This window comes from Strigops habroptila, chromosome 17, assembly GCF_004027225.2.
Source record: "Strigops habroptila isolate Jane chromosome 17, bStrHab1.2.pri, whole genome shotgun sequence".
In the NCBI taxonomy this organism is placed as follows: domain Eukaryota; kingdom Metazoa; phylum Chordata; class Aves; order Psittaciformes; family Psittacidae; genus Strigops; species Strigops habroptila.
The window spans coordinates 109,359-133,280 of NC_044293.2; the positions used below are offsets into that span (position 1 = coordinate 109,359).

At 55.4% G+C, this 23,922-nt stretch overlaps 2 protein-coding genes across 2 annotated transcripts in view; one reads left to right on the forward strand and one right to left on the reverse strand.

Moving 5' to 3' along the window:
- The first annotated feature begins 234 nt into the window (after positions 1-234).
- On the forward strand, positions 235-7,087 carry CXCR5 (C-X-C motif chemokine receptor 5). Its single transcript, XM_030505602.1, has 2 exons — positions 235-1,205; positions 4,775-7,087. The coding sequence occupies exons 1-2, from the start codon at positions 1,026-1,028 to the stop codon at positions 5,849-5,851; spliced, it is 1,257 nt and encodes a 418-aa protein (XP_030361462.1). The 5' UTR covers positions 235-1,025; the 3' UTR covers positions 5,852-7,087.
- A 707-nt stretch (positions 7,088-7,794) lies between these two features.
- BCL9L (BCL9 like) overlaps positions 7,795-23,922 on the reverse strand; it is a 44,698-nt gene continuing 28,570 nt past the window's right edge. Inside the window, exons 2-8 of the mRNA XM_030505600.1 lie at positions 20,693-21,056; positions 19,239-19,361; positions 17,650-17,851; positions 16,965-17,049; positions 14,183-16,565; positions 13,451-13,711; positions 7,795-12,152 (exon numbers count right to left, since the gene is read on the reverse strand). Of these exons, the coding sequence (XP_030361460.1) occupies positions 10,993-12,152; positions 13,451-13,711; positions 14,183-16,565; positions 16,965-17,049; positions 17,650-17,851; positions 19,239-19,361; positions 20,693-20,993 (4,515 nt within the window). The 5' untranslated portion in view covers positions 20,994-21,056 and the 3' untranslated portion in view covers positions 7,795-10,992. The remainder of the gene's footprint in view (positions 12,153-13,450; positions 13,712-14,182; positions 16,566-16,964; positions 17,050-17,649; positions 17,852-19,238; positions 19,362-20,692; positions 21,057-23,922) is intronic.

The window sequence follows — 23,922 nt, forward strand, 5'->3', positions numbered from 1 at the left end:
GCCCTCCTGCGCGCCGTCCGAAGGCGGGGCCTCGGCGCTGACCTTACCGTATTGTAGAGGAGAGCCCGCGCGGTGGCCGCACCGGACCGCAGAGCCCGAGGGTAGCGCGGGCGGAGCAGGGAGGAGCGGCCCCACCGCCGCATCTTGGACCTCTCAGCAGAGATAACGGAAACATTCCCGTTTCCGAAGAGCGGCCCGGAGAGCTGCCGTGGCTCCGGTGTCAGCCGTGTTCCAGTGGCTACACACATACGACATTAAAATATAGAGTGAGCCACACGCCGATTGCGACAGGTTAGAAATCGCCACTTCCTCTTTAGGGAGCTGTTACTTAACCGAGGACTTGACAAACTGAGGCGCAACAGGAATGTGATCTTAAACACCAGCCAAAAAATGCGGGTAATCCCCCAACTGTGCTGCACACAAACTTCTGTTAAAGCGTTTTTTCTGAAACAGGGACAAAAAGAGAAACCTCCTCCTTTCCCCTCGCATGGCCTGTTCTTTTCCTAGTTCCTCGCATCTACAGGCAGCTTCAGGTTGTTCATCCCTGCCCTCGACAGCAAAACACAGTTGTGGGGCCACAGGAGGTCTGCAGGATGCAGTGGGAGGGAGATGCCACGCTGCTCCCTCCTCTGACCGCCACAGCAGTCATTGCCATCAGGCCTGGTGACCCATCTGGTGTAGTAATTTCGCCTATTCTTGCCCAGTTCTCGTGGGAAATAAGATCAGCACAGCCCTGTCCTTTAATCTCTTTCTTTCCTTCTCCACTGCGGGGCTGCTGCCATGTCCTGAGCTGCTGTCCCGTGATGCAAAGAGATCGTCCCTGATGCACAGCTCCCTTGTCAGCGTCTCTCCCACCCAGTGCGTCCCTCTTTCTTTTTAAAGAAGACCTATGGACATTCTGGATCTTGTCTAGTACGGACCAAATGAATGTGGATTCTTCAAACTGTACTTTAAAAATCAGCTTGCAGCACTAGAAAAAAGATAATAAAGCCAGATGCTAATCTTTGCATCAATCAGGTCACTCTATGCCAGGAGCTCATTTGCCTTGCAAATACTCTATTGTTGCATGCCGGGTCCCTCCCTACATGCTTAAATTATTAACTCCACCCCAAAAAAGAACTTTTGCTGAAACTGCTGGAGGAGAGACGGATTCTGCCCCTGAAACCATGGGGCCTGTCAGCTACTCATCAGAGACCTATGACTTGGTGAGTCAGGCCCGGCTTTGCTTCATATCAGGGAGAGCAGGTAGAGCTGGGGTGGGCTGAAAGGCCTGGTTTCTATCTGTGCATCTTTTGCCTCTCCTGTTGGCAAAGGGGGAGCAATCTCTTAGGCCAGCACAATCGGCCCTTGCATCCCTTAAGACTTGATCGATGGAGGGACTGCAAGTGGTCACACCATGCTGGTGGAGAGCAATGCCCAAGCAAACCAAATGTGAGCTCTCTGCCCATGAAAACTGTGGGTACGACCACACAGGCTCCTACCCCTGCCTTCTGCACGAACAGGCTGATGTATGCTCTGCTGAAAGGGGAATGGGGGAGGGACTTTCAAAGAGGGGAAGATAAATTGCAAGTACTTCTTCTAATAGGGAGTGACAACACTGTGTATTCTGCCCCATAGCTCTCTCCCCCATGTCTGCAAGTGAAAGACAGCAGCTGCACCTTTTAGAGTATGTTGTGCTATCCAAGGGGAAGTCCACAGCCGCCCTATCATTAGCCTGGTTTTCAAATGCTGCAGCTCGGAGTTTATTTTGTAATACAGTGGCTCTCTGCAGCAGACCTCAGGTTTTGTTTAGTTTCTCTAAAGAACCAACAGTCAGGTGCTGTTGTGTGTGTGTGCATGTGTACATGCACAAAAACTGCAAGAACAGTTTTGTACCTTTTCTCAGACTTCTCATGCTCAGGAGCCTGTGACATGCATTTCTCTGGGAGCTTCCATAAGGCACTGTGGCATTTCCACGGGCTTTGCTCTTATTCCTGCGTTTCCCTAGTTCAGCACCTGGAGAGGGGATGAGCAGAAGCTCGGTCAGTAACTTGCGCTGATGTGGGCACTTCCAGTTTTAAGGCTCTGGGAGTGCAATGTGATTCTCCCGGCCATAGCATGGGCTGGAAGGGAATGACTCACATGGAAAATCCCTAATAGTGCACAAGCTGCTTCTCTTCTGCAGCCAAATGTTTTGATCGCTGGTGGTTGTGGGGAACTGAGAAAAGCAGCTGACATGTGGAGACCGGAATAACTCTGAGATGTGGGTTAGAGGGGAAAAGGGATCCCTGAACAAAGAGCATGCAGGAGTGGGCTTTCCGGGCATGCGCTTGACTGCTCAGTTACAGAAAAAGACACCACTTTATCACCCACCAAAAATCTGGCTGCAATTGCATTGCAGGGGACTTGTATGAATGTCTCCCTGCACACGCACGCTGTTGCCTTCTCCAGCCTCCTGCCTCTGGTCCTAGAGCTGGGAGTCACAGCAGAGTTCTCAGAAGCCTTGGCCTGGTACATTCAGTGCATCTCCTGCAGCTCTGGGTCCCTGCCCTTCCTGTCTCAGCCCGGACTCTGACTTTTCATTCTCTTTTCTTTGTCTCCAACTCATCTCTGTCCGCTCCCACCCACAGTCACTCATGTGCATCGCTGCTCAGAGATGCACGAGAGAATGCCTCAGGCGCAGCTCAGCACACGCTTCCCCTGCCCACAGCGAGTGGCTTACAGTAAGAACCCTACCTGCCTACTGCCAGCAAGCAGATGATGTCTTGATAGTGGCGCTCAGCCTCTGCTCCTTCAGCTCCAAAGGCAAGGTAATGCTGGAAACCCTTCAGCAGCCAAAGCCCTTGAGCACTGTGCAGGCTGCCCACCCACTATCACTGAGGCAGCGCTCTGACACTGGCCACCAAAGCCGGCCATTTCCCATCATGTTATTTTTCCCCCCCTTTAAAGCTGTAACCCTCCAACCTCTCTCCAGTGAAGTTTCCCATTCCAACACATGTTCTTTTTGGGTTTTCAGCATGGTCACCCACATGTCCCGAGCAGCCTGGTTTGCTTGTTGTACCACATTGCAGAGGTTATTGGGTTGCTTTTTGGTTTTTTGGGGGGCAGATTCAAGGATCTGGCCCTGGCCAACACATCACAGGTTTCTGAGTGTGTTGGTAACTCCTGATGTGTGGTCTGGGTACAAACTAGGCAGCAAATGTTTGTCTGGGAGGGATTTCTATAGGCTTTTGTCTTTAGCAGCAATCTCCAATCTCCAAAGTCATACCCTAAACCAGAAAACTTATCATTCCTTGGGAGAAAAAATGCTTCTCACCCAAGGCTTGCAGCTCCACCGCTACAGTCAGCAAAGACAGTGACGTGCCTTTGAGGTTTTGGGCAGTGTCACCTCTTTTACCCCAGGCAGTTGCATGCGGAGGCACCCAATACATTGCCTGAGAAAGAAAACACACAAATCCCCCTACTTTAGCCAGGCACAGTGCAGGACCTGAGGCTGGTCATGGCCATTTGGCTTAGGGGTACACAGGGGAGCAAAGCCACCTGATCAGCTCAACAACTGTTTAAAGCAGGGCTGGTATTTAGAGCTGGGAACTTGGGGTGGCAAGGGAAGGAGCGGCAGGTGCAAACAGCCACAGCTGGCAGTGAAAGGTATGAAAGCAGAGAGCAGAGGCTTCCGCTGTGGTTGACACTGGAGTCTCCACACTGGTCTCCAGAGAGGGTGCATGTGGGGGAGCTCAGGATGACTGCTGCTGCGCTCTCCCCAGTTATCACTGGTTTCTCAGCTTCACACAAGGCTCCTGTGCTGCTCGTCTGTGCCTGAGCCCTTTGCTTTTGTGAACATGCAGCTTCTGCATGGCACCCAAGGCCAGGCAGAGCACAACCACCATCCCTGGGGCTCATCCCAAGTGCAGCTCCAGCTTCCCGGTACTTGGGACTTGCCTGCAGCCAGCCTGAGGGCAGGCTGCTCTCCTGGTGAGAAGCTACCGCAGGTCAGGCGTGAACCACATCTGCGGTGGCTCCATCGCACTTTCCTCACTGGTGTCAGCCTCAGGGCCCAGTGGTGTTTTCAGATTCCCTTTCCTGCTCTGACTGCAATTAATTCAGAACTGCAAGTTTTACCAGCAGAACTGATTTCTCTCTCCAGCATCCATCCCCATAGCTATGGCACTGGCGTGCCTCAGAGGCATTTGAACACGTGCTCCACATCTTTCTCCGAGTGCGTGGAGAGTGATCCCGAGCACCGCTGCTGCTGTCCCCACCTTGCCTTGCCCCAGGCAGCTTTGAGGTCTCTGAGGAGTAGAGGCAGAAGGGGACAGGATCTGCGCATGTAGCCTGGGTACAGATGTGCTATATGGTGAATCCCACCACCTTTATACCTGGCAACAGGGACGGAGGGGGGCAGACTCAGAAACGGGTAGGGGAGGGCTCCGTGCTGTGTGAGAAAGTAAAAGCCACTAACCAGCAGGTAACGTGGTTGGTTACCTGGCAAGAACCAGAAGATGAAACTGGTCATCTGCCTGGACACCAGAACATGTCCAAATGCACTAGGTAAAGATTACAGACTAAGCAGCGCTCACTGTTGGAGATCAGGACAACACTCTTCATGTGCTGCTGCACCTCCTGGCACCAGAGGGGCTTCCCACATCATCACACTGCAGACATGCAGCACATCCTCCTGAGGCAGGCAGGCTGCACGATGTGGGGATACTCTGCTCGTCTACTGGGTGCAGCAGAGGGGCCGGGCTGTCGTGTGCAGAAACTCCCCTCCACTAACTGGAGCCCCTCTGTTCCCCAGAGCCAGGTGGAGCTAAGCGGTTACTATGAAGCTGAGAACACCACCCCTTCTTTGGAGGGCTACTTCTGCTTCAACCCAGCCTCATCTGTGGTCGGCAACCAGAGAGACCCCTTCAGAAAGGTCTTCATGCCCCTCATCTACTTACTGATGTTTGTGCTGGGGACAGTGGGAAATGCCCTGGTTCTGGTCATTTTAGAGAGGTTCAAGCGGTCTCGCACTACCACAGAAACCTTCCTGTTCCACCTCACCCTGGCCAACCTGGCACTGTTGCTCACCTTCCCCTTCAGTGTGGTGGAGAGCTTGGCTGGGTGGGTATTTGGGAAGTTCCTCTGCAAGATCCTCAGTGCTGTCCACAAGATCAACTTCTACTGCAGCAGCATGCTGCTTGGGTGCATCGCTGTGGATCGCTACCTGGCCATCGTCTACGCAATCCACACCTACCGCAAGCGCAGAGCCCGCTCCATCCACCTCACCTGCGTGGTTGTCTGGCTCTGCTCGCTGCTCTTGACCCTACCTGATCTCATCTTCATGGAAGTCTGGACGGATGACAGCAACCGCAGCATCTGCTATTTTCCAGAGGTCGGGATTGATGGCAACAACGCTTGGCTGGCAACCCGCTTCCTCTACCACGCCGTGGGCTTCTTCATGCCCCTGCTGGTCATGTGTTACTGCTACATAGCCATCGTCCGGGCCCTGTGTCAGTCCCAGCGCCTGCAGAGGCAGAAGGCTGTCCGTGTGGCCATCCTGGTCACGGGTGTCTTCCTGCTCTGCTGGAGCCCATACCACATCGTCATTTTCCTGAACACGCTTACCAAGCTAGAAGCCTTCACCAAGAACTGCCTCCTGGAAGACCAGCTGGATACGGCCATCATGGTGACAGAGGCCATCGGCTTCACGCACTGCTGCCTAAACCCCATCCTCTACGCCTTCGTTGGAGTCAAGTTCCGTAACGACTTCTTCCGGATCCTGCAGGAGCTTGGCTGCATAAGCCATGAGACCCTGCAGGAGATCCTGGAGGTGACGAGGAAGGGCAGCGGGATCGAGTCTGACAACACGACCTCTATCTCCACTTTCTAGCTGGGAAAAGCTGCCTGCAGGGCAGAATCGCCTGGGGCTTGCCTTCCCAGTGGCACATGTGGCCTCAGTCCCAAGTTTCACAAGCGTCCCACCTCTTTCTTCAGTCCTCAGGAAACTGAAGTCCAACAGCCACCTGACACCCAAATCTCACCAGATACTGTTCCCTGGCTCCTCCTGGTTCTCATGCCTGTAGAAATCCATCTGGCAGCTGTCGGTGAACAGTGGCTGTCCAGTGGTCGCTCTGGCAGGGCCAGATGAACCCGAGTGGGTTGAACCTGACGTTTCCGCCTCTCCCTCACAAAACTGACTGCAGGCGTCCTGTGCCTGGAGCCAGGCACAAGGCTGGGGTGCTAGAGGGAAGTAAAGAAGTGCAGCCAAGTCAATGGACTGAGGACAAAAGCTAAGCGGGCCTCCACTTCACTGGCTAGGGTTGGTAGAGACATGCCCGAAGGAGGCAGTGGGACTCGCTGGCCACGGCAACTGGAACAAGACGTGGGGAATGCAGAACTCACTCCAATGACACAGGTACACAGTGCTCTGCCATTCACCATTTAAGCAAAGTGGGAACAACGTCAGTTGTCTTGCAGCAGGAATTTTGTGTGAAACTCAGTTCTGAAGTTCAACCCACTAACAAAGGGCTTGGCTGCAGCTGAACTTCCCTGTACCCAAGGGCCCTGCTAAAAAGACCAGTCGTTACGGAAGGGGTCACGTCACATCAGTCCAGCTCAGGCAGAGATCTCAATAGCTCGTTCTCAACTTGTGACTCAAGGAGAAAACTCCCCAAGCATAAGGCTTTTACACAAAGAGCCCTCCACCATTTCCTGCAGCGCTGCATCTTCAAAGCCAAAACCTGCAGATAATGGCAACTGTAGTTACCCAAGCATGTATGCGCAGCAGCAGCAGCAGAGCAGCTCTCTGAAGCCTGCCCTGGCTGTCTAGGTCCACAGTCCTACCCATGAGCAAACCCATTGCAGACACATTATAAACACCTCCCCAGCCCCGGTTCTGATGGAACTGTATTTCTACACAAAAATGTTACTGACAAAATGAACGGTCAGAGTGTCAAATTATCACAGTGTTCACGAGGTAACAAGGAAATCTGCAGTCAAAGTAAGAGTGAACAGATTACACATCTATTCTTACTATACTTTTTAGTACTGTTATCTTGGAAAATTTTTAGAAAGTTTTGAGGTGGGCTGTAATAAGCAGTTAAATAAAATATCCTCTTCTCATGTATAGTGCTTATAAGCAGTTGTCTGTTGTCATACCACTTTCACAAGGGAAATGCCTCAGAGAGCACTAAGTAGGTTGATGGCACCTTTGTGACATGCGTTGCTGTTTGCACATGGAGACCATGGGGCTCAGAAGAGCACCTTGCTCAGGTTTCCCTTCACCAGTGCTGCAAACTGCTCTGCCATGCTCGGGGTCAGTCCGGACCCAAGTTACTTCCTGCTTTACAGAGCCTCTCCCACCGCGTGCAGCGTTACTGCAGCTGCTAATCCAGTGGAAAGCCACCCTCATGCCCACATTTGGCCCAGCCAACCTGGGCAAGGCTTGGCTCAGAGTGGGCAGACCCTTCCCCAAAGAGCAGAGAAAGCCCCGGTCCTTGCTGCAGTGATCCCAAAGAGGGGGACACAGACCCCCACAACAGCACGCTGCTCTGCAGTTCCTGTGGGGCACCACGGCCTCCCAGGAGACAGAGCTGGGGTGTTGCAGCAGAGCATCCTGCTATGCACGCGCTGTGGTGGGCAGCAGAGCGTGCACTGGGGAGCACGTGAATGAACGTGTACCTGGGAGTGCTGCAGAGAAGGGGCTCTCCCCGCGGTTCTGAAAGCCCCGGCCCCGCTGTGACGTGCTGCAGGTGATGCTGGCTGAGTGCAGCTCCACTCACCCGCTCCCAGCGCCACAGACAATCCCGCAGCTGCTGAAGACAAGTACAGGGCCAGGTTTTGAAATTTGTCTTTTTAATAAAAAGGCACCTATAAAACAGGTCAATACATTACAGGCAGCACAGATACCCAAAAACAAGCCTAAAAATTGTTTCAAATAAAAACCAATAAGATGTCTTCACATATTGTATTTATATATTTATATTTATATATATATTTATATAATGGTACAAAATGACTGGGGAAGTTTCTCCATGGGATGACAGAGAACAGGTCAGTCACCATTACCTCAACGTGAAAGCTAATTCCGGGCATGTGATTATCTGACGTACTGAAAGATGCGGTTTCCCAGCAGTCACTTTTTTGGAGCTGGAAAACGTGGCGAAATCATGGCTAAAACATGGGCAAACCTTTTACTGTGATTAGGTGGGGTCAGGACACAGAACTCAAGCTGAGAAGCCGAGCAATAAACTACAAGACACGAGACTAGACACAGCTCACGGCAGTGGGCAACCGGCTGGTGGCAAACCTGGCCTGGGTCTAACAAGGACTGGCTGTTAGTGAGCTTCTTGAGAAGCTCCTGCCATATTGCTGTTCGCAGACGCGGCCGGGAGCGGCCATGGCGCAGAGGGGTGTTAGGCAGCACTTCTTCTCCCATCAGATGTTCAGCCATCAACAGGGAAGGTATGGACACGTGGAGATCTCAACCGGGCTAAAACAACAGCTGTCTACAGACAAACAAAAAGCTTCCATATAGAAAACAGTATGGCTTCAAATTAACCGAGACTAGCTGGGGGGTGATGAGCAAGGTTTGGGGCTGGCACTAGTATTTGGATGTTTACAAGAAAATATAGGCAGCCAACACCCCAAAGTGCAGCCAAGAGAAGCCACAGCCTTTCAGGCAAGTCAGGCTTAGAAAGAGCTACATCTGCTAAAGCCACATCCTCCCATGTGAAACGCACGCTCTGAACGGATAGAGAATCCAACTAGCTATTACCTCAGGTCCAAAGCACACTTTGTTAGCCTGGGCTGAGGATTATTCCTCCACTCCAACTGTCAAGGCAGGGATGAGCACCTCCCAGGATTGTTCCCATTCTGCCATCTCCGAAAAGGCTGCACGCTCACATCGTACACAACAAAACCACACCAAGCAGGAGACCAGAGCAAAAGCCTTCCTCAAATCCAGACACATGCTTCCCACCTAGTACTGCTTGCTATGAAACACCCAAGACTTCAAGGTATTCCTAACTGGACTTTGTGGCTCCATCGTCTCACAGATCAGATCAAGACAGCCACTGGGCTGACGTTTCGGCACCCGCCAGCCTTCCCCAACAGCTTGTAACATGATAAAAAGCGCTGCCCTTTGCTCACTACTTGACAATCTCCCTTTCCGAAAGCGCTCTTCTCCCTGCAGTAGCACATAGGGAAAGATGAGCTCTGTTAAAAGAGAGGTAGTATGCTAAGTCTGGCTCTGCAGAGGCAACCCTCCAGTGCATGTTCCCCCAGCAATCGCCTGCCCTGAGTTCACTGCCGGATACCCATGGGGTACTCCCATGCTGGAACCTGCAGAGGTCCCTGCAGAGGTCCAGAGATACCGTGGTGTGTGCAGAAGTGCACACGTGCCACCACACGGTCCGCTCTGTGAGCAAACACAGGTGGGACCATCAGTGCCGCGGGCGGGAAGACCTTACAGAGTGGAGGATAGGCAGGGTGGAGCGCATCCAGAGCAGCTAGAGGCGTTCAAACGGCACGCTTCCACCAGCCTGGGAACGAGAGGCCACAACACAACCCCAGCTTCTTCTGCCTGAAGCACAGGAGGGCCGTGCCACTGACACCATACAAGACAACTCTTACACCAAGATGGAGCATCACATGCAGGGACAGGTCCTCACCAGTGGCTGGACCTCTACTGCACAGCAGAGCAGGGCTGCCGCCGGTAGCTCAGGGCAAGATGGAGCAAAGACTGCCTGTGAAACTCCGGAGATGGATCACTGACAAGCATGAGGAACACCTGGGAGAGCACTCAAGGCAGAGGTAGAGGAGGCATGGCACAGTTGCAGAGGGCAACAGACTGGTAAAGGTCTGGTGCAGGAAGGCTGCAGCAGAGCAGGGTTCTCAGCTCACCTCTCCTAGAAGCACAGGAACGCTTCACGTCACTCATCTCAGAGCCCACCTATCCCTACACACTGCACTACCCTGCCCACAGGTGACACACTGTGAAGGGAAGGGACTAGAGGTGACATGGCTGGTCGAGACCTTCAGGTCCGGCACATTAACCATCTGCAAAGCCCAGATCCTCACTGGTTCTCCAGCCCAAGGGCCAGCACCATCCCCAGCTCAGTCGCAGCAGCTTTGCCATGGAGCAGCAACAGCCAAGTCCCAGGAGGCTGCTCTGGCAGTGTTTCACTGGGGCCACAGCTCTACCTCCCCGACAGGCCCCAGTCACTGGCTGCGGCCATGTACTCAGCACAGCATCCACAGGGGCCTAGGATCTGCGTGAAGCCATACACCTCACACATGCAAACCGTTCAGACACGGGAACACCACAGGTTTGATACAGAGTCACTCTACAATGGGATCTCTCAATGCCCTGTGCACACTGGGGGCACCCTGGGGGGTCCTGCTGCCATCCCCCAGGAGAGTTTTCAATCCTTGTACACTGTTGCCTTTAGCATGTTTTTTTTTTGTTTGTTTGTTTTTTTTTAAAACATGTTTTGAGGCTTCTATTAAAACACAGAAATACAGAACAATTAAAAACCAGCACAAGTTTTGCCTTTCCCAGCGACCTATTTACAGCTAGTCCCAAAAACCCTCTTGCACATTTTGGTTGCTTACAAAGGAAAAAAAGGAAAAGGGGGGGAAAAAAAAAAAAAAGGGGCAAAGAAAAGAAAAAAGGAAAAGGAAGGGGGGGACGGGAGGGAAGAAGAACACTTGACAGAGGAAAACCATAAATGAAAACTTTACAAACTGCCACAGGGTCTGGATGTCCCTGGTCACCATGCAGGGCTCAGCGTGACAGCCCTGCTCCCAGCCCCTCCACCCTCCCCTTCCCCAAAAAGAAAGGAAAAAGAAACCCAATTCACATCAAGTTTACTGCACATCTGGTTTTCTGTGTAGAGGCGAATCCGATCTGAAAAGCATCCCACGTGGTGTCCTCCACTGGCGTTGGCCCCCAACTGTCCCCCAAGAAAGGTTTAAAACCGCCTGTAGAGGCAGCCCCGTCATCCCTCCCCCGGCTGAGTGCCAGCCAGGTTAGAAAGGCAGGTTTGCCATGTTCCCGGGCCCAGGGATGTAACTCATCTGGCTGTCCAGGGACACACTCCTCTGCCTCATCTGGTGCGTGACCATGAGGTTCTGCTGAGGCGGGGGCCCCATGAGGGAGCCCTGAGGTGACATCATGTGTCCTGTCTGGGCATACATCTCCCCTGACACAGACATGCTCCTCTGCTTGGCCTGCATCAGCATGAAATTCTGCTGGGCCATCAGGCTCTGCTGCGGAGACATCATGCCCTGGTGCATGCTGTTGCCCATCATGCCTTGCTGGGGTGGTATGCCTGTCCTGCCCAGCATGGGCACTTGTCCAGGGTGACACATGGGCATGCCGAGTCCCCTCTGTACGCCCTGCTGCCCAGGGAGGCTGGGGGCATTCATACCTGGCCGCACCGGGGCCTGCTCAGCCATCATGTTCTGCAGGTTCATGAGGTGGAGGTTGGAAGGCTGCGATTTGGGCGCTTGGCTGTCGCTCTTGGGGAAATACTGCAAGGTGCTGCTTGGCTTCTCTGATGGGATGATCCTGGACAGGTCAAACTCGGGGATGCCGGTGGGTGTGGGGCGGATCACCTCGCTGAGCTCAGGGTCGTTCAGCACCGATGCCACCCCGGGAAGCACGGCCGGGTAGGGCTCGCCGATCCGAGGAGGGATGTTCTTCCCCATCATGTGCTGCTGAGGGGGCATCTGGCCAGGCTGCTGGGAGGGCAGGTCCTCAGGTGGCAAGGGCATCCCCGGCGGGTAATGCTGCTGCATCCCGGGGCCACCTCCGCCACCGGGGGCCATGGGCATGCCCCCGGCGGGAGATGGCATGGCATTGTGGGGCTGCTGCATGCGGGGGAACACAAGCTGGTTGGAAGGGATCATCTGCGAACTGTTGGGCACAGGGCCGCACTGCTGGTTCATCGAGTCCTGGGGCCCTGGGGGCAGCATCATGGGGTTCTGGGGAGGCACGCTCGCCCCTGGTGCGCTCGGGTGCATAGGAATGTTGGAGCCCAGGGGGTTCGGGGAGGACATCATGGAGGTGGGGGGTGGCTCATGGGAGAGGGGTTGCTGACCAGGCAGGTTCATTCCCATGGGGCTCTGAGAGGATCCAGGCCCCACAGAGTTCAAGTGCAGTTGATTTGGCTGGTTCCCTGTCACACCTAAGAAGAGGGAAAAAAGAGAGAAAGAAGGGTTAACTCTGCCCACAGACATCTTGGGACTGCAAAATCCACACCCTGGATGCCTGCTGTGTGTTCCTGCTCAGAAAGCCCTGAGCATGGAGCATGATGCTCAGCTAGCACCCGCAAAGATGAGCTCACAAAGCAGCATCATCAGGAAAAAGTGCTCCAAACTCCAGCTCCTCAAGCCTGGAAGCAGCAGAGAGCTTTTCCAGCTTCAGCCAGCCCCAGGCTGGAGCTGTAGCTCCTTACGGCCCACTGATTTTATAGTCTGGGCACACTGGGACAGTATTACCCCATGATCTCAGCAGGGTTCTCGGCTGCCTGCAAGGCACCGAGTGGTGACCCTTCACCACTGCCTGCCTGCAGAGATAGCCAGCCAGCAAGCTCTTGTGACCGCATGATCTCAGGTGGCGAGAAGACAAAGAACCAAAACAGTCTGCAGCCTGACACAGGTGCTGTCCAGGAGAGAGGACTGTGCTCACTGGCACAGCAGAGCAATCCGTACCTGCGGAGGGGTTCAGGTTAGGAGGGAGCCAGCGCACTTGCATGCTTGCAGTCAACCTAAGCGACTACTCAGCAGTGAAAGAGTCAAAAAGTTGATTTTTCATTTTGAAAACTGCCAAAAATATTTATCAGACAGCTTTAAAGCCCTAAAGCAAGTGGTACAACATGCTGGAATTCCCCTTTGGGCTGGTCACCAGATGACACAATGTGCTCATTTGCCTAGCTGTCCCCAGCAGTGCCGCCAGCCAGCGGAGCATATCTGGCTGTCGCCTACTGAGATCAGAACTATGCTATGACAGCCTTGCCCGTGCAGGCACCTGGACTCCATCAAAACCCTCGACTCCCACACCCTGTTCAGAGTGCCCCCGACCCACTGCACAAGAACACAAGGGCTCCAAGCAGCAGACCTCTGCCTGTGAGTCCTGGGCCTGAGACAATCCAGAAGCCCTGAAAATCCAGGGCCGACGTGTCTGCACAGGGTGAAGGTAGTTCCAAGATGTTCCAGGGCTCATGGAAAAAGGGGGCCTCCAATGCCAGATGAGCTCATGTCCTTCCAGACAGCACACCCAAGCCAAAAGCTGATGGGCAGCTTGGGTACAGGACAAAGAAGTGAGCAGACTCTTACGAATGAGGGCAAATTTAAGCTATTTGACATGGCAGTCGGTGGGAGAACACTCTTTCTAATGCTTCCTCCATCTGGCGCCTCCAGCCCACTGGCAGCCACAAGATGGTGTGACCTCTTCTGGGGCAAGTCTAGCCCCAGAAGCGCGTACCTGACATGCTTCCAGGTGGAAGCATAGGCCTGTCTGGCAGCAGCTCATCATCAGAGGTGGCGATGGTTTTGATGGCATTGTGGTAAAGTGGTGTGGAGCTGGGCATGGCATACTTGGACATCTGGGACATCATCAGTGAGAGGGGGTTCTGGGAGGGGGATGGATCTGGAGAGGAAGTAAAAGGCATGTTGGGGTTCATGGTGCTAGAGGTGTTACTGGCTGGTGCGGAAGAGCTGCTCCGAGGCCCAGAAGGGAGTGAACCTGCAAACAAGAGAGAGAGCAGCTTAGCACCCCCCACACACCGTGCCTTGCTCCCATCAGACAGCAACCCCGGCCCCTCCTTCCAGCAGCAGTGACCAGAGAAAGCTGCAAAACGCAGAGCTGGCGTGGCCCAGCATCCTCCAGACCCTGAGGAGGCTCACGCAGAGACCCTGCTCCAGAACGGCGACGGACTTCACTTTAAACTGCTCCTGACTGCCCAGCACTGGCTCATCTTTTGCTGCCAGTATCACAGCACGTGAGCTGCGGTTGAGGTAATAGCTGCTCTGTTCACCCTCCCATCTACCTGCAAAGGCCCTGGGTGGACTCCTGGAAAAAAGACTAGCTCCATGAGACACAAGGGCACGCACCAGCACGAGTGTCTCCCCGCTCCTGCGAGAGCTCATGGGCTGGAGAGGAACCCTACCCGCACACTCCCCAGAACAGAGCACACACATAAGAAACCCGGCATACCCTGATCCAGTCCTCCCATGGAAGTAGACGAGTTCACGCTGAGAGTCTGCTTGCTCTGGTTGACTCCTGGGCTGGGCATGGTGGCTTTGGGAGACGGCACCCAACCAGGGGAAGGAACAGCCATGGAAGGGGACTTCAGGCGGCTTGGTGAGCCAGTTGGAGACCGGACGTTCAGGGAGGAGCTCATCACTTGGGGGGACTTGAGGGGTCCAGACTGGTTTGAAGGTGGCATGCTGACCATCTGCGAGGGTGTCTGTGGGGACTTGAGGTTGGCAGAGGGGGAGGTGACCAGTGGTGAGTGCACCTGGCTGAGGGTGGGAGACTTGAGGTGACCCATGCTGGGGGAGTTCATCTGGCTGATGTTGATGCTGAGGTCAGAGGGCCGGCGGCCCAGCCCCCGGGAAGGGGCTGGGTGCATGTTGGCCAGGTTCCCCCCTTGTGTGGGAGCGGGATTGGAGGCTGGAGGCAGAGGGATGTGGCTGAGCCTGGTGGTGCTGCTGATGCTCCCAATGGGCATGGTGCCCTGCTCAGGGCTGAACATGTCCGAGCCACTGCCCATCTCCTGGGGCATGTTGGGGTAAGGCCCTTGCCCGCTTGAGAAGCCTTGCTGTCCTTGGTTGGGGAACTGGGAAGGAATCATCATTTTCTGAGGTCCCCCCAGCATTGCACTGCCATTGCCACTCTGAGCCCGGGCCCTGGCCAGCTCCTCAGGGCTCATGCCCTGGTGGGCCATCATGTCGGGGCCCCTCATCTTCTGTGACATCATCATCTGTTGCTGCGGGGTCATCTGGACATTGAGGTTCATGTTCATGTTCATGTTGACATTCATGTTCATGTTGAGGTTACTGGGGCCCATGGGCGCGTCCATGTCCCGAAGGCCCGACTGACTCATAGTGGGGCTCAGCATGCCCCGCGTGCCTGCAAAATCCATCCCCATCGGGGCACTGCTCAGGCTGTCCCCTGTTATCTGCCCAGCAAACATGGACGGATCCATCTGCCGGTGAGCCTGGATCATCCTCTCCATTTCCATGCCCTGGTTCATGGCGTTGCCGGACATCCCCATGGGCCTCTGCATCGCCACCGGGCGTTTCTCCATCAGCTGATGCCGCAGCATCTCCTCCCTAGCACGGGGATTCATGAACCTTTCGGGGTCCCCCTGCCCTGCTGGATATGGCAGGGTGCCTTGCGGAAAGTTCCCAGGGCCTCCCATAGGAGGCATATCATCGCTCCATCCCATGCCGGGCCTGACTGGCCTCTGCATGGCATTCATGGGCCCAAGAGCATCCAAGGGCATGTTTTGCATCCCTCCGAAGCCAGAGACTCTCTGCATTTGATTTCCAGGGAACCGTGGCCCTGGGAAGGGTGGCCCTCCCCGCAGCTGCATTGGGTCCTGCACGTCTATGGGTCCCCGCAGCTGGCTTCCCATTCCTGGCGGCCACTGCTCTCCAGGCTTGCTGTGGTAGGGTGGCGGGGGCCCACGCATCATCATGCTCCCCATCGACTGCGGGATCATGATCTCTTGCATAGGCCGGCCGTGGATGCTGATCTGCTCCTCTTTCCGTCGCTTTTCCTCATAGTACTCCTCCTGCAGCTTCCTCCATGCCACTTGCTCCGGTGTCAAGCTGTCCTGGTTCAGCCGCTGCATCATCATGTTCATCTGCTGCCCCATGTCAGCGCCTGGATGGTGGGGCACCTCGTGTTCCAGGCTGGGCCCACCGAGGCTCTGGGTCTGGGAGATCATGGACTGCAGAGGCTCCTCATACTTCTTCATGCCGGTGGGGGGTGCAGGGGGCTGGGCAGGGGCAGCCTGTGGCTGAGGGGCAGTCCCACCCTCACCCGTGTTCTGGCTGGACTTCATGAAGGGCTCGGTCTCCCCACTGCGCAGCAGCAGGCGCTCAATGTCCCGCAGGGTCTGCAGAGAACGCTCTCGGTGCTCCAGCTGCTCCTTCGAGAGCCCCTCCGAGTTCATGGGGTTCCTGGGGCCCAGACCTGCCTGCCCGTTCCCCGGCATCCCTGGGCCTGGGCCCTCCCCGAGGAGGCTGGAGCCAGATGTGGTGGAGGAGTCCACCTGCCCAGGCTGCACGGTGGTGGCAGATGCGGTGGGTGTGTTTGGGTGGTTGCTTCCAGGCTGGTTGCTGCCACCATTGTTCCCCAGAGAGTTGGGAGTCAGATCTCTCCGGACATCTTCACTTGTCCCTTCCTGGGGCAGGCTGTTGGGTGCAGGCAAAGGTGTCTGACTGATGGTCTGAGGTGGGGGCTGTGGCGGGGCGGGCTGCGGCTGACTCGCTTGAGGTGCCGCCGGCGGCTGAGCCTGTGGAGTGTTGGCAGCAGGAGGGTTAATCGGAAGCGGCTCAGCAACCCCCAGCACTTTAGGAGCTGGTGCCTGGCAGAGAAAAGGGAAATAAACCTGAGCAGGAAAACCCTCGATAGGTATGCTCCCCTGCACCCTGCAGGATACCTCTCTGTGCCAAAAACATGCCCTGCGGCAATTCCCCTTCATTCCCTGTGGGGAAGATGCAGCTGCCATTACACATGCCATGGAAATGCACAGCCAGGTGCTCTACACACACGGCTGCAGGACCATGTGCCATGCCCTATCCCAAATTTTTCACAGCTGACAGAAGAACTCTGAAGAGGTTCCACAGCAAAGCAGCTTCCCACCCTACCAAAAGGGCAACCCCTTCCTCCGCAGCTGAGCGAGGAGCTGAGGGCGAACGGCCACCTGAGAAGAGAAGGGTCAGCAGCACGTGCCGACAGAGGCATTGGTTCATAGCCCATTTACCTGGTCTAGCTTTGCCCGCGGGACATTCTGCTGATGGTAGGCCAGAATGGAGTCAGCTCGGCCCTGCAGGACAGCTTCTGCAGCTCTGGGGAGAGAGCACAAACGTCTGGAGAACAGGCACTGTACCCCATCCCTACCAGCCCCAGGGGCCACCTCCACTCTTCAGTCCTGCAGGACATCTCTGGAACTCATCAAGTAGGGGGATATTCTCAGAGTCCTCCCCCTGTCCCACACAGGCCACAGTGAAGCTCTACAACTGACAACTGCTTGCCCTGGAATTTCCCTCTTCCCATGTCCTGTGATGGGCACTCGGCTCTGCCTTGTGCCTGCTGCCCTAAGGTGGCTGTCACCGAGATGCTCTGACCTACTGCACCAAATCTGTGTTGTAGAAGAGCTCTAAACCTAAGCAGCCTTGGTAGAACTCTACTGCTGAGACAATGCGGAACAGAAGGGAGAAATTGAGTGGAGAGCATCAAGTGTTACGCAGCACTCCTCGTGCCACCCAGCCCTTCAGAGCCTTCCGAGTCAGTCCATGATGGTTTGGGTGAATCTTTTTGCTGGATGCTGACTGGACGTGCTCTACAGCATGTGTTGCAGAGCACAGTGCCGGGCATTGCTGGCAGGAAGCGTGTGTTTAAGACAAAGTTTGCCCATCCCCAGAGGACGGACGAGGTTTTCTACTTACGTGTTAGCAAGATGTGTTGTGAAGACGTAAACAAACTGTGAGGGCGCCTTTCCTGCCCCGGCGCCTGCAGCATCAGACCGCAAGCCGGGGGCAGCACCATGAGGCACGCTGGAGGAGCTGGTCTCATTCAGGTTCGGCAGCGGGTTGGACCCTGGGCCAAGCTGTGAGGCCGTGGACATCGCAGGATCTGCTACATTACAATCTGCGGGAGAAGAAATGGCAGAGAAGCTGCCGAGGCCGGGCGGGGGCAGGGTGAGAGCCACCGCCCGGCGGCAGGTGGCAGCACTCGCCCGGCCATCCCCGGCGCCTCGGGGCCACCGCCTCCCGGTCCCCAGCACGGCCCGAGGCTCTCCGTCGGTGCCTGTCCGCGGGACGAGCACCGGGGGTGCTGAAGTCGCATTAGTCATCAGCCGTTATTAAATAATAGCCCTGATTAATATTAATAAGGATTGCAATTACCAGCAGCACGCCTTGCCTTCCTCGTCTCACTCATCACACTCTGTTCTGTTCCCCCAGGGCAGGCTCCCTTGCTACCCTCCAGCAGTCCCCCGGCACCCACCTCCCAGCAGCAGACCTGGGAACACCAGCAAGAGCAGCCCAGCCCCGGCACAGCAGCATTTAAATGGAAGAGACACCACTGGAAATGTGGTGTGGGGACACGTGCACTGCCTCACTGGCAGCCCTTGCCCCTGGACAGCCCCACCTCGACCTGCTCGAACCTGCTCCAAGGCCTATCTTGAGGCAGGCAGTGACAGGGAGGCAGCACTGTACCTTCCCACAAGGGCTGCAGACAGCAGAGAAGCATAAGGGAACATCCTGGAGAGGATGGCTACGGTACGCTGGCAGGCACAAAGGCCACCCTCTACTTGGTTTTATACACTTCCATGTTCTCCATCAGCTGCAGCCCTTGGGCCCCACAGGACCCTGCCCTGTTCTCTCAGATATTCTCCCTGCTGCAATTTGAAAGTAAACTGAATTCTAGATACAAAAAGAAAAAAGAAAACTCAAAAAAAAAAAAACAAAACCAAAGAGTTTTGATGCTTTCGGAAAACAGGAGAGACCTACAATTCATCCCCTCAAACAGAGCACACCTTGGCGAGCTCAGCCCTGCCTGAACCACTGTCAAGACCCTGAGAGCCTCTTTAGACTCGGTCACCTTTAAAGCACAGGTGCGCGGATGGCCTGGCACAGACCTCACTGCTGCAACAAGAACAATGTGTGTTGCATGGTCCGGCTGCCCCTATGACCAGGGTAAGCACACTTAACCAGAGTTAAGCCAGTCACGCTTTCAAGATGGCAATTCTGCTACTAGTGTGGCGAGAGCCAGGTACAGCAGGGACATTCAACCTCAACACCTTCTCCTCTAGCATCTCAGTAGCATCTCCACAAAGTAGGTCCCACACTTCACTGCATGGCTGCAAACATTCCCCCAGCACAACCACTGCCAACTGCAATGGCCCACCACACCACGCAGCCCGGTAAGTCAGCACACAGAGGCAAAGCTAGAGGTGCCAGTGCCATCTGCCCTGATGAGCTGCAGGATCTGGCTTCATTCAAGCTTTTGAGCTAGTAAGGAGGTAGACACTCACTGTGTGCACTGCTGATGGGCTTGTCGTCTTCCTCACTGTCCGGCCCAGAGCACCATTCGTCCCCACTGTATGGCTGCTTCCTTTCCAGCACACACCGTCGCTTGCTACGGGGAGCCACCTCACCTGCAATGGTAGAGAGGCATCAGAATTGCTGAGGAGACCTGGCAGGGGCTGGGATGGTTGCGTGCTACATGCTGGCCTTGCCAAACCAGCCAGCATGCACTGGGCGAGATGCCTTACGCCGGCATCTGCCCAGCCCTGGTAAAGATCCTGAAGCATCTGCTCAGTCTGGGCTCCCTGTCTTTGCAGCCAGACCTGGTGAGACTCCCTTGTGAGAGCTACAGTTCAAATGAGACAGATTCCTTACTGTCTGAAAAGAGTCTGCAAAACCAGGACATGTCCAACTGATGTTCCAAACTGGAGAGCTTTGGGCACTAACCCTAAACGTAAGGGGTCTGTGATTTAGCAATTAAAACCTGAAAATGGAATGGGAGGGCATGTTCGCATCCTTTGTAGAAAGAAGAGACGGATTCTACCTTTTGCAGACATCAGGCAGGCAGGGGCCTTCCCTGCCTCCCTCTGTTTTTCAGATGGGGCTGGTGCAGCTCAGGGAGGAAGTAGCTAAAGGCACCCAAGGGACTCGGGGAAAGGAATCAGACACAAGATGGATAAATGTGGTTGTGAAGCCAAATGCTTAGGGGCACGAGCCAAAACAGCAGCTCTGCGTCTGGGGACCGGGTGTGAGTCTTGGTTGGAACCAAGGGGTCCGCTGGGATTTCTGCTCCAACAACCCCCCTGTGAGATGCTCTAGCATCCCAAGCCACCGTTGAGCACAGAGCTTGGCGGAACGCGAGAGGCTACAAGGGAAGGCTGGTGAGGACAGGGAAGCCAGAGGGTTTGGAAGCACTGACTCAGCCCTTTTCCAGAAGCCACGTGCTGTAACACAAGAGTCATCCATCGCTGATGAAACCACAGAACTGTTCAGACAGCGACCCTCACAGCACCTCCTCACTAACCACGACCAAGTCATCGGGCAGCTGCAAGACCACCACAAAAGCAGCTCTTTGCCAACAGTGAGGAGACAGAAAACAACTCAACTTGGTCCCAAGTTGAAAGTCTGCACATTGCAAAGCAGGGTGTTCAGTGCAGCTGCAGTGAACCATGCTCTTGCTTAGCTGACCTCAGTAGCCCATAAAAAACAGAGTCCAAGATTCTTGGTGTAACAAACAGTTTAGGGACTGAAATGTAAAGACACTGCTCAGCCACTCTAGTCCCAAAACCACGGATGTGACGAGCAATGATGCAAAGGCACACAGGCAGCCAGGACAAGCCTGGACAGAAGCCGCAGCACAGAAACCCAAGATACTCACAGCTGCTCCCATCCAGGTCCTGCCAGGACGCTTGGAGCAACTACAAGTAGGACGTGCTGAGGCAAGGTTTAGGAGAGTTATTACCTTTTGATTCCGTGTCCTGTGAAGGGGTGCTGGCTTCTCGCTGTTCTCCAGAGTCCACCGAGATGCTTCGTTCCCGTTTCACCTTGCCCTTCAAAGAGCTGAAGTTTGGGACAGTGTTCTGGCTGGTTTTCAGTCCAGAGTTGCCAGGGGAGATTTGAGTAGCCTTGCTGCCATGACTGCCTGCCCCCACACCCTTAGAGCCCAGGTTGCAGGGGGGTGCTTGGCTCACGTTGTGGTGCTGGGCCGGGGCACTGCTGCTGCCTGCCTTGCCATGGCTGGGCAGTTTGTTGTCAGGGTGCATTGGATTGGCTAAAACTTCCCACAGCGCCAGTGGAGGGAGCTCCCAGGCGCTTTGGTCAGAAACCTGCAGGAGAAGAGGGCAGCGAGTGAGGGGGTGCTCCTCATACGTGCACAGCCCCAGAGCTGCTCACGCCAGGAATCAGCCCTGGCCCCTCTGAGCAAAGGATCCCGCTCCGCAGTCAGCTGTGTGCAGACAAGCAGCTAACTCCCACCCATGCCATGCCATTGCACATGCTCCAAGGCACAGGCACGGACACAAGAGCCCTTGTTTCTGAGGCCGTGACCAGAACAGGGTGCACCATGACAGCCTGCCCCTCTGGTGAGTGGAGGGATCCTTAGGGCTGTGTTGCAGATCTCAGAGCTCAGACAACTCTGTGACCCTGAACAGAAATCTGGTGCCCGATGGTTTCAGGGACCCCTTCTGCTGCTAAATAAGTTTTTTCTGCTCTGCCAAACACTGGGAGACAACTGAGCAGACAAAAAATGGTGCAAGCCTATAAAGAGAAAGCTGGTATGGGACAGGGGAAGACTAACAAGGTTGAGCCCACTGAGAAGGAGGCGGTGGGCTGCAAGGCAAGGGCAGGACCGGGAAGTGTTGGCACTCTTCAGCTAAGCAGTATCTCTGTCTCTCCCAGGGGCCTGAGGGACTGTTGCAGCTCCTGCTCCAAGGCCCTGGGTGAGGGAGCATCCACTGCAGCTTCCAGCCCAGCAGGATGATGCAACGTGCCACAGGCCTGCTGGGAGAGCAGGGTGAGGCTCACCTACCAGCAGATCCAGCCCAGGTTTCTGAATAGCCCCGCAGGCTGAGGCAGAGCATGCAGGGAAGAGAAGGTTAGGGCAGAGCACCCAGGCCTCTGGGCTGGAGGCTGTGCAGGCAGCTGAGCTATGCTGCAGCAGTCCCTCCTCACAGGATCCATCTGCCTCGGCAGAGCCTCTCAGGCTTGCACTGCGATTCTTCCCCTCAGAGCTCTGCAGGGGCATCAGAGGTGGCTGGGATGTAGTTTCACTGTCTCTGAGCACAACACATGTTCTGGAAGGCTGCTTCCAACTCCCAGTTCAACAGAGAACCATGGTAGCTGCAGGAGGCGTCCCTACCAGCCTACGAGGACCTCCTGCTCACAGCAAGTAGCCTCCTCAACGTGGCACAGGCAGCATGGGACACCAGCCAGCCTCACCTCAGGGGTTGAGGATGTCCCTGACCTTCGGGCACGGCTCCTACACACTGTCTTTTCCTGGCCTCAACAGCGCTCACCACTAAGTCCTTGGAGACAGTACCAGCATGGAAAGATGCACAACCCCACGAGAACCACTCCTGGCTTTCTCCATCTAGACCTCGTAACTCTTCCCGCATCAGGACCCCATGTTCCTCTGCTACAGTCTCCTCACCACCCCAGCCAGTGACCCCAAAGCTGCAGAGACCCCCACTGCCTGTCAATCTCTGCTCCTTGGGGAGCAAGGGGGAAGGAGAATAAACCACGCGTTCATGGAAGTTGAGGTATCCCTCTCTGTTTTCTTACATCTGCCAAGTGCTTTGCCTGCCACCCCCACCATGCACTCAAGAACCTTTCCCGTGTACAGGCAGTGAAATTTCCCAGCACACGGGGGTTCCTGGGCCCGCGGTCTACTCCTCCCATCTGGACCATGCAGGCCAGATGCTGTGCACAGATTTCTGCTGCCGCCCAGGGACAGGAAGCGCTGGCTCCAGGCCAAACCCGCATCTCTAAACAGTGCTGCCAGAGCCCAGCAGCACTACACACGCTGGTCTGGGTTGTCAAAGGCAGCCTTGGGGACATATCATCGGCAAAAGCCAAGTGCCTGCTCTTCTAGGGCAAAACATCGTGCCCATGACAGCATGGAAGCAAAGAGCAAAGCACGCTTGGCAGACCTGTAATCCCCGAAAGACAGCGATCACCACAAGGCACAGGCTGCAGGTTGCCATCCACCACCAGCGAGTCCCCCGCCTGCAGAAGGGGCTCCTCGGCACCAGCCTCCCTGCGAGGCCAAGCGGAGCCGACATGCCAAGAGCTGCCTGTACCAACTGCCAGCCCCGGCAGTCCCGGTTAGTGAGTGGGCTCCTTCCTGTGCAGCCCAGCTTGGCCTATCACCGCTTCCTAAAGAGTGAGTTGTTAACTGCTCCCTCCTCCTCCTCCACCTCCTCCCTACGCACCTCAGCGAGGGCTCTGCTCTAGCCTGGAGGAAGATGGTGAGCCACAGCGCTGATTAATTTTCACGGCACATAAGGGAGTTGCTAGCCCTTTAAGTGTCAGCCAGTCTCGCTCGCTCGCTCTTGTTCTCCAGGGACCTATTAATAGCAGCTGGAAAGATCACATCACTCTCTGGATATTTATACCCCTTATTCCACACCAGGAGAGATTTATGTCAGAGCTGCCGTCCCAGCGCCTGCCCAATTGCTCTGTCAAACCGCTCGCAAGGGGAGGGGAGCAAAGTGGGGAAGGAGACACGGAGAGGGCAAGCAGGGAGGAGGAGAAGGTCCATATGGCACAAGCTGCAGCGTTAAGCGCACACGCTGCCTGCAGCCGCTGGCTGGCTAGCCACAGGAAGCCTTCAGCCCCGCTGGAAGAGGCTGCTGCCAGACAGCATTCCAGAAAGCAAGCCCTGCAGCAGCTCCCGCTGCTGGTGGCCCAGAGCCCCCGCCTGCTGTGCGCACTCGCAGGCTTTGCAATGCGTCGCGCCGCAGTCCCGAGGGTCACAGCCCCACTGACACCAGGACACAGCAAGTCCAGCCCAGAAGGGGTTATGACCACCGTCCGTACTGACGACAGCCTGGGAGAGGCAGGTCTGCCTGTAACACATCTGCACGGACACGATACTGCATTCAGAACAGATCCCAAAGTACTGCACCGAGAATGAGGATGCTCAGTAGCACTGATGTGCAACCCTAGTGCTGCATAGCACAGGCATGCGAATAC

Coding starts and splice junctions, on each gene's coding strand:
- CXCR5 (XM_030505602.1), top strand. CDS start 1,026: ATGCCAGGAGCTCATTTGCCTTGCAAATACTCTATTGTTGCATGCCGG. Junction 1,206..4,774: donor CATCAGAGACCTATGACTTG/GTGAGTCAGGCC, acceptor TCTGTTCCCCAG/AGCCAGGTGGAGCTAAGCGG.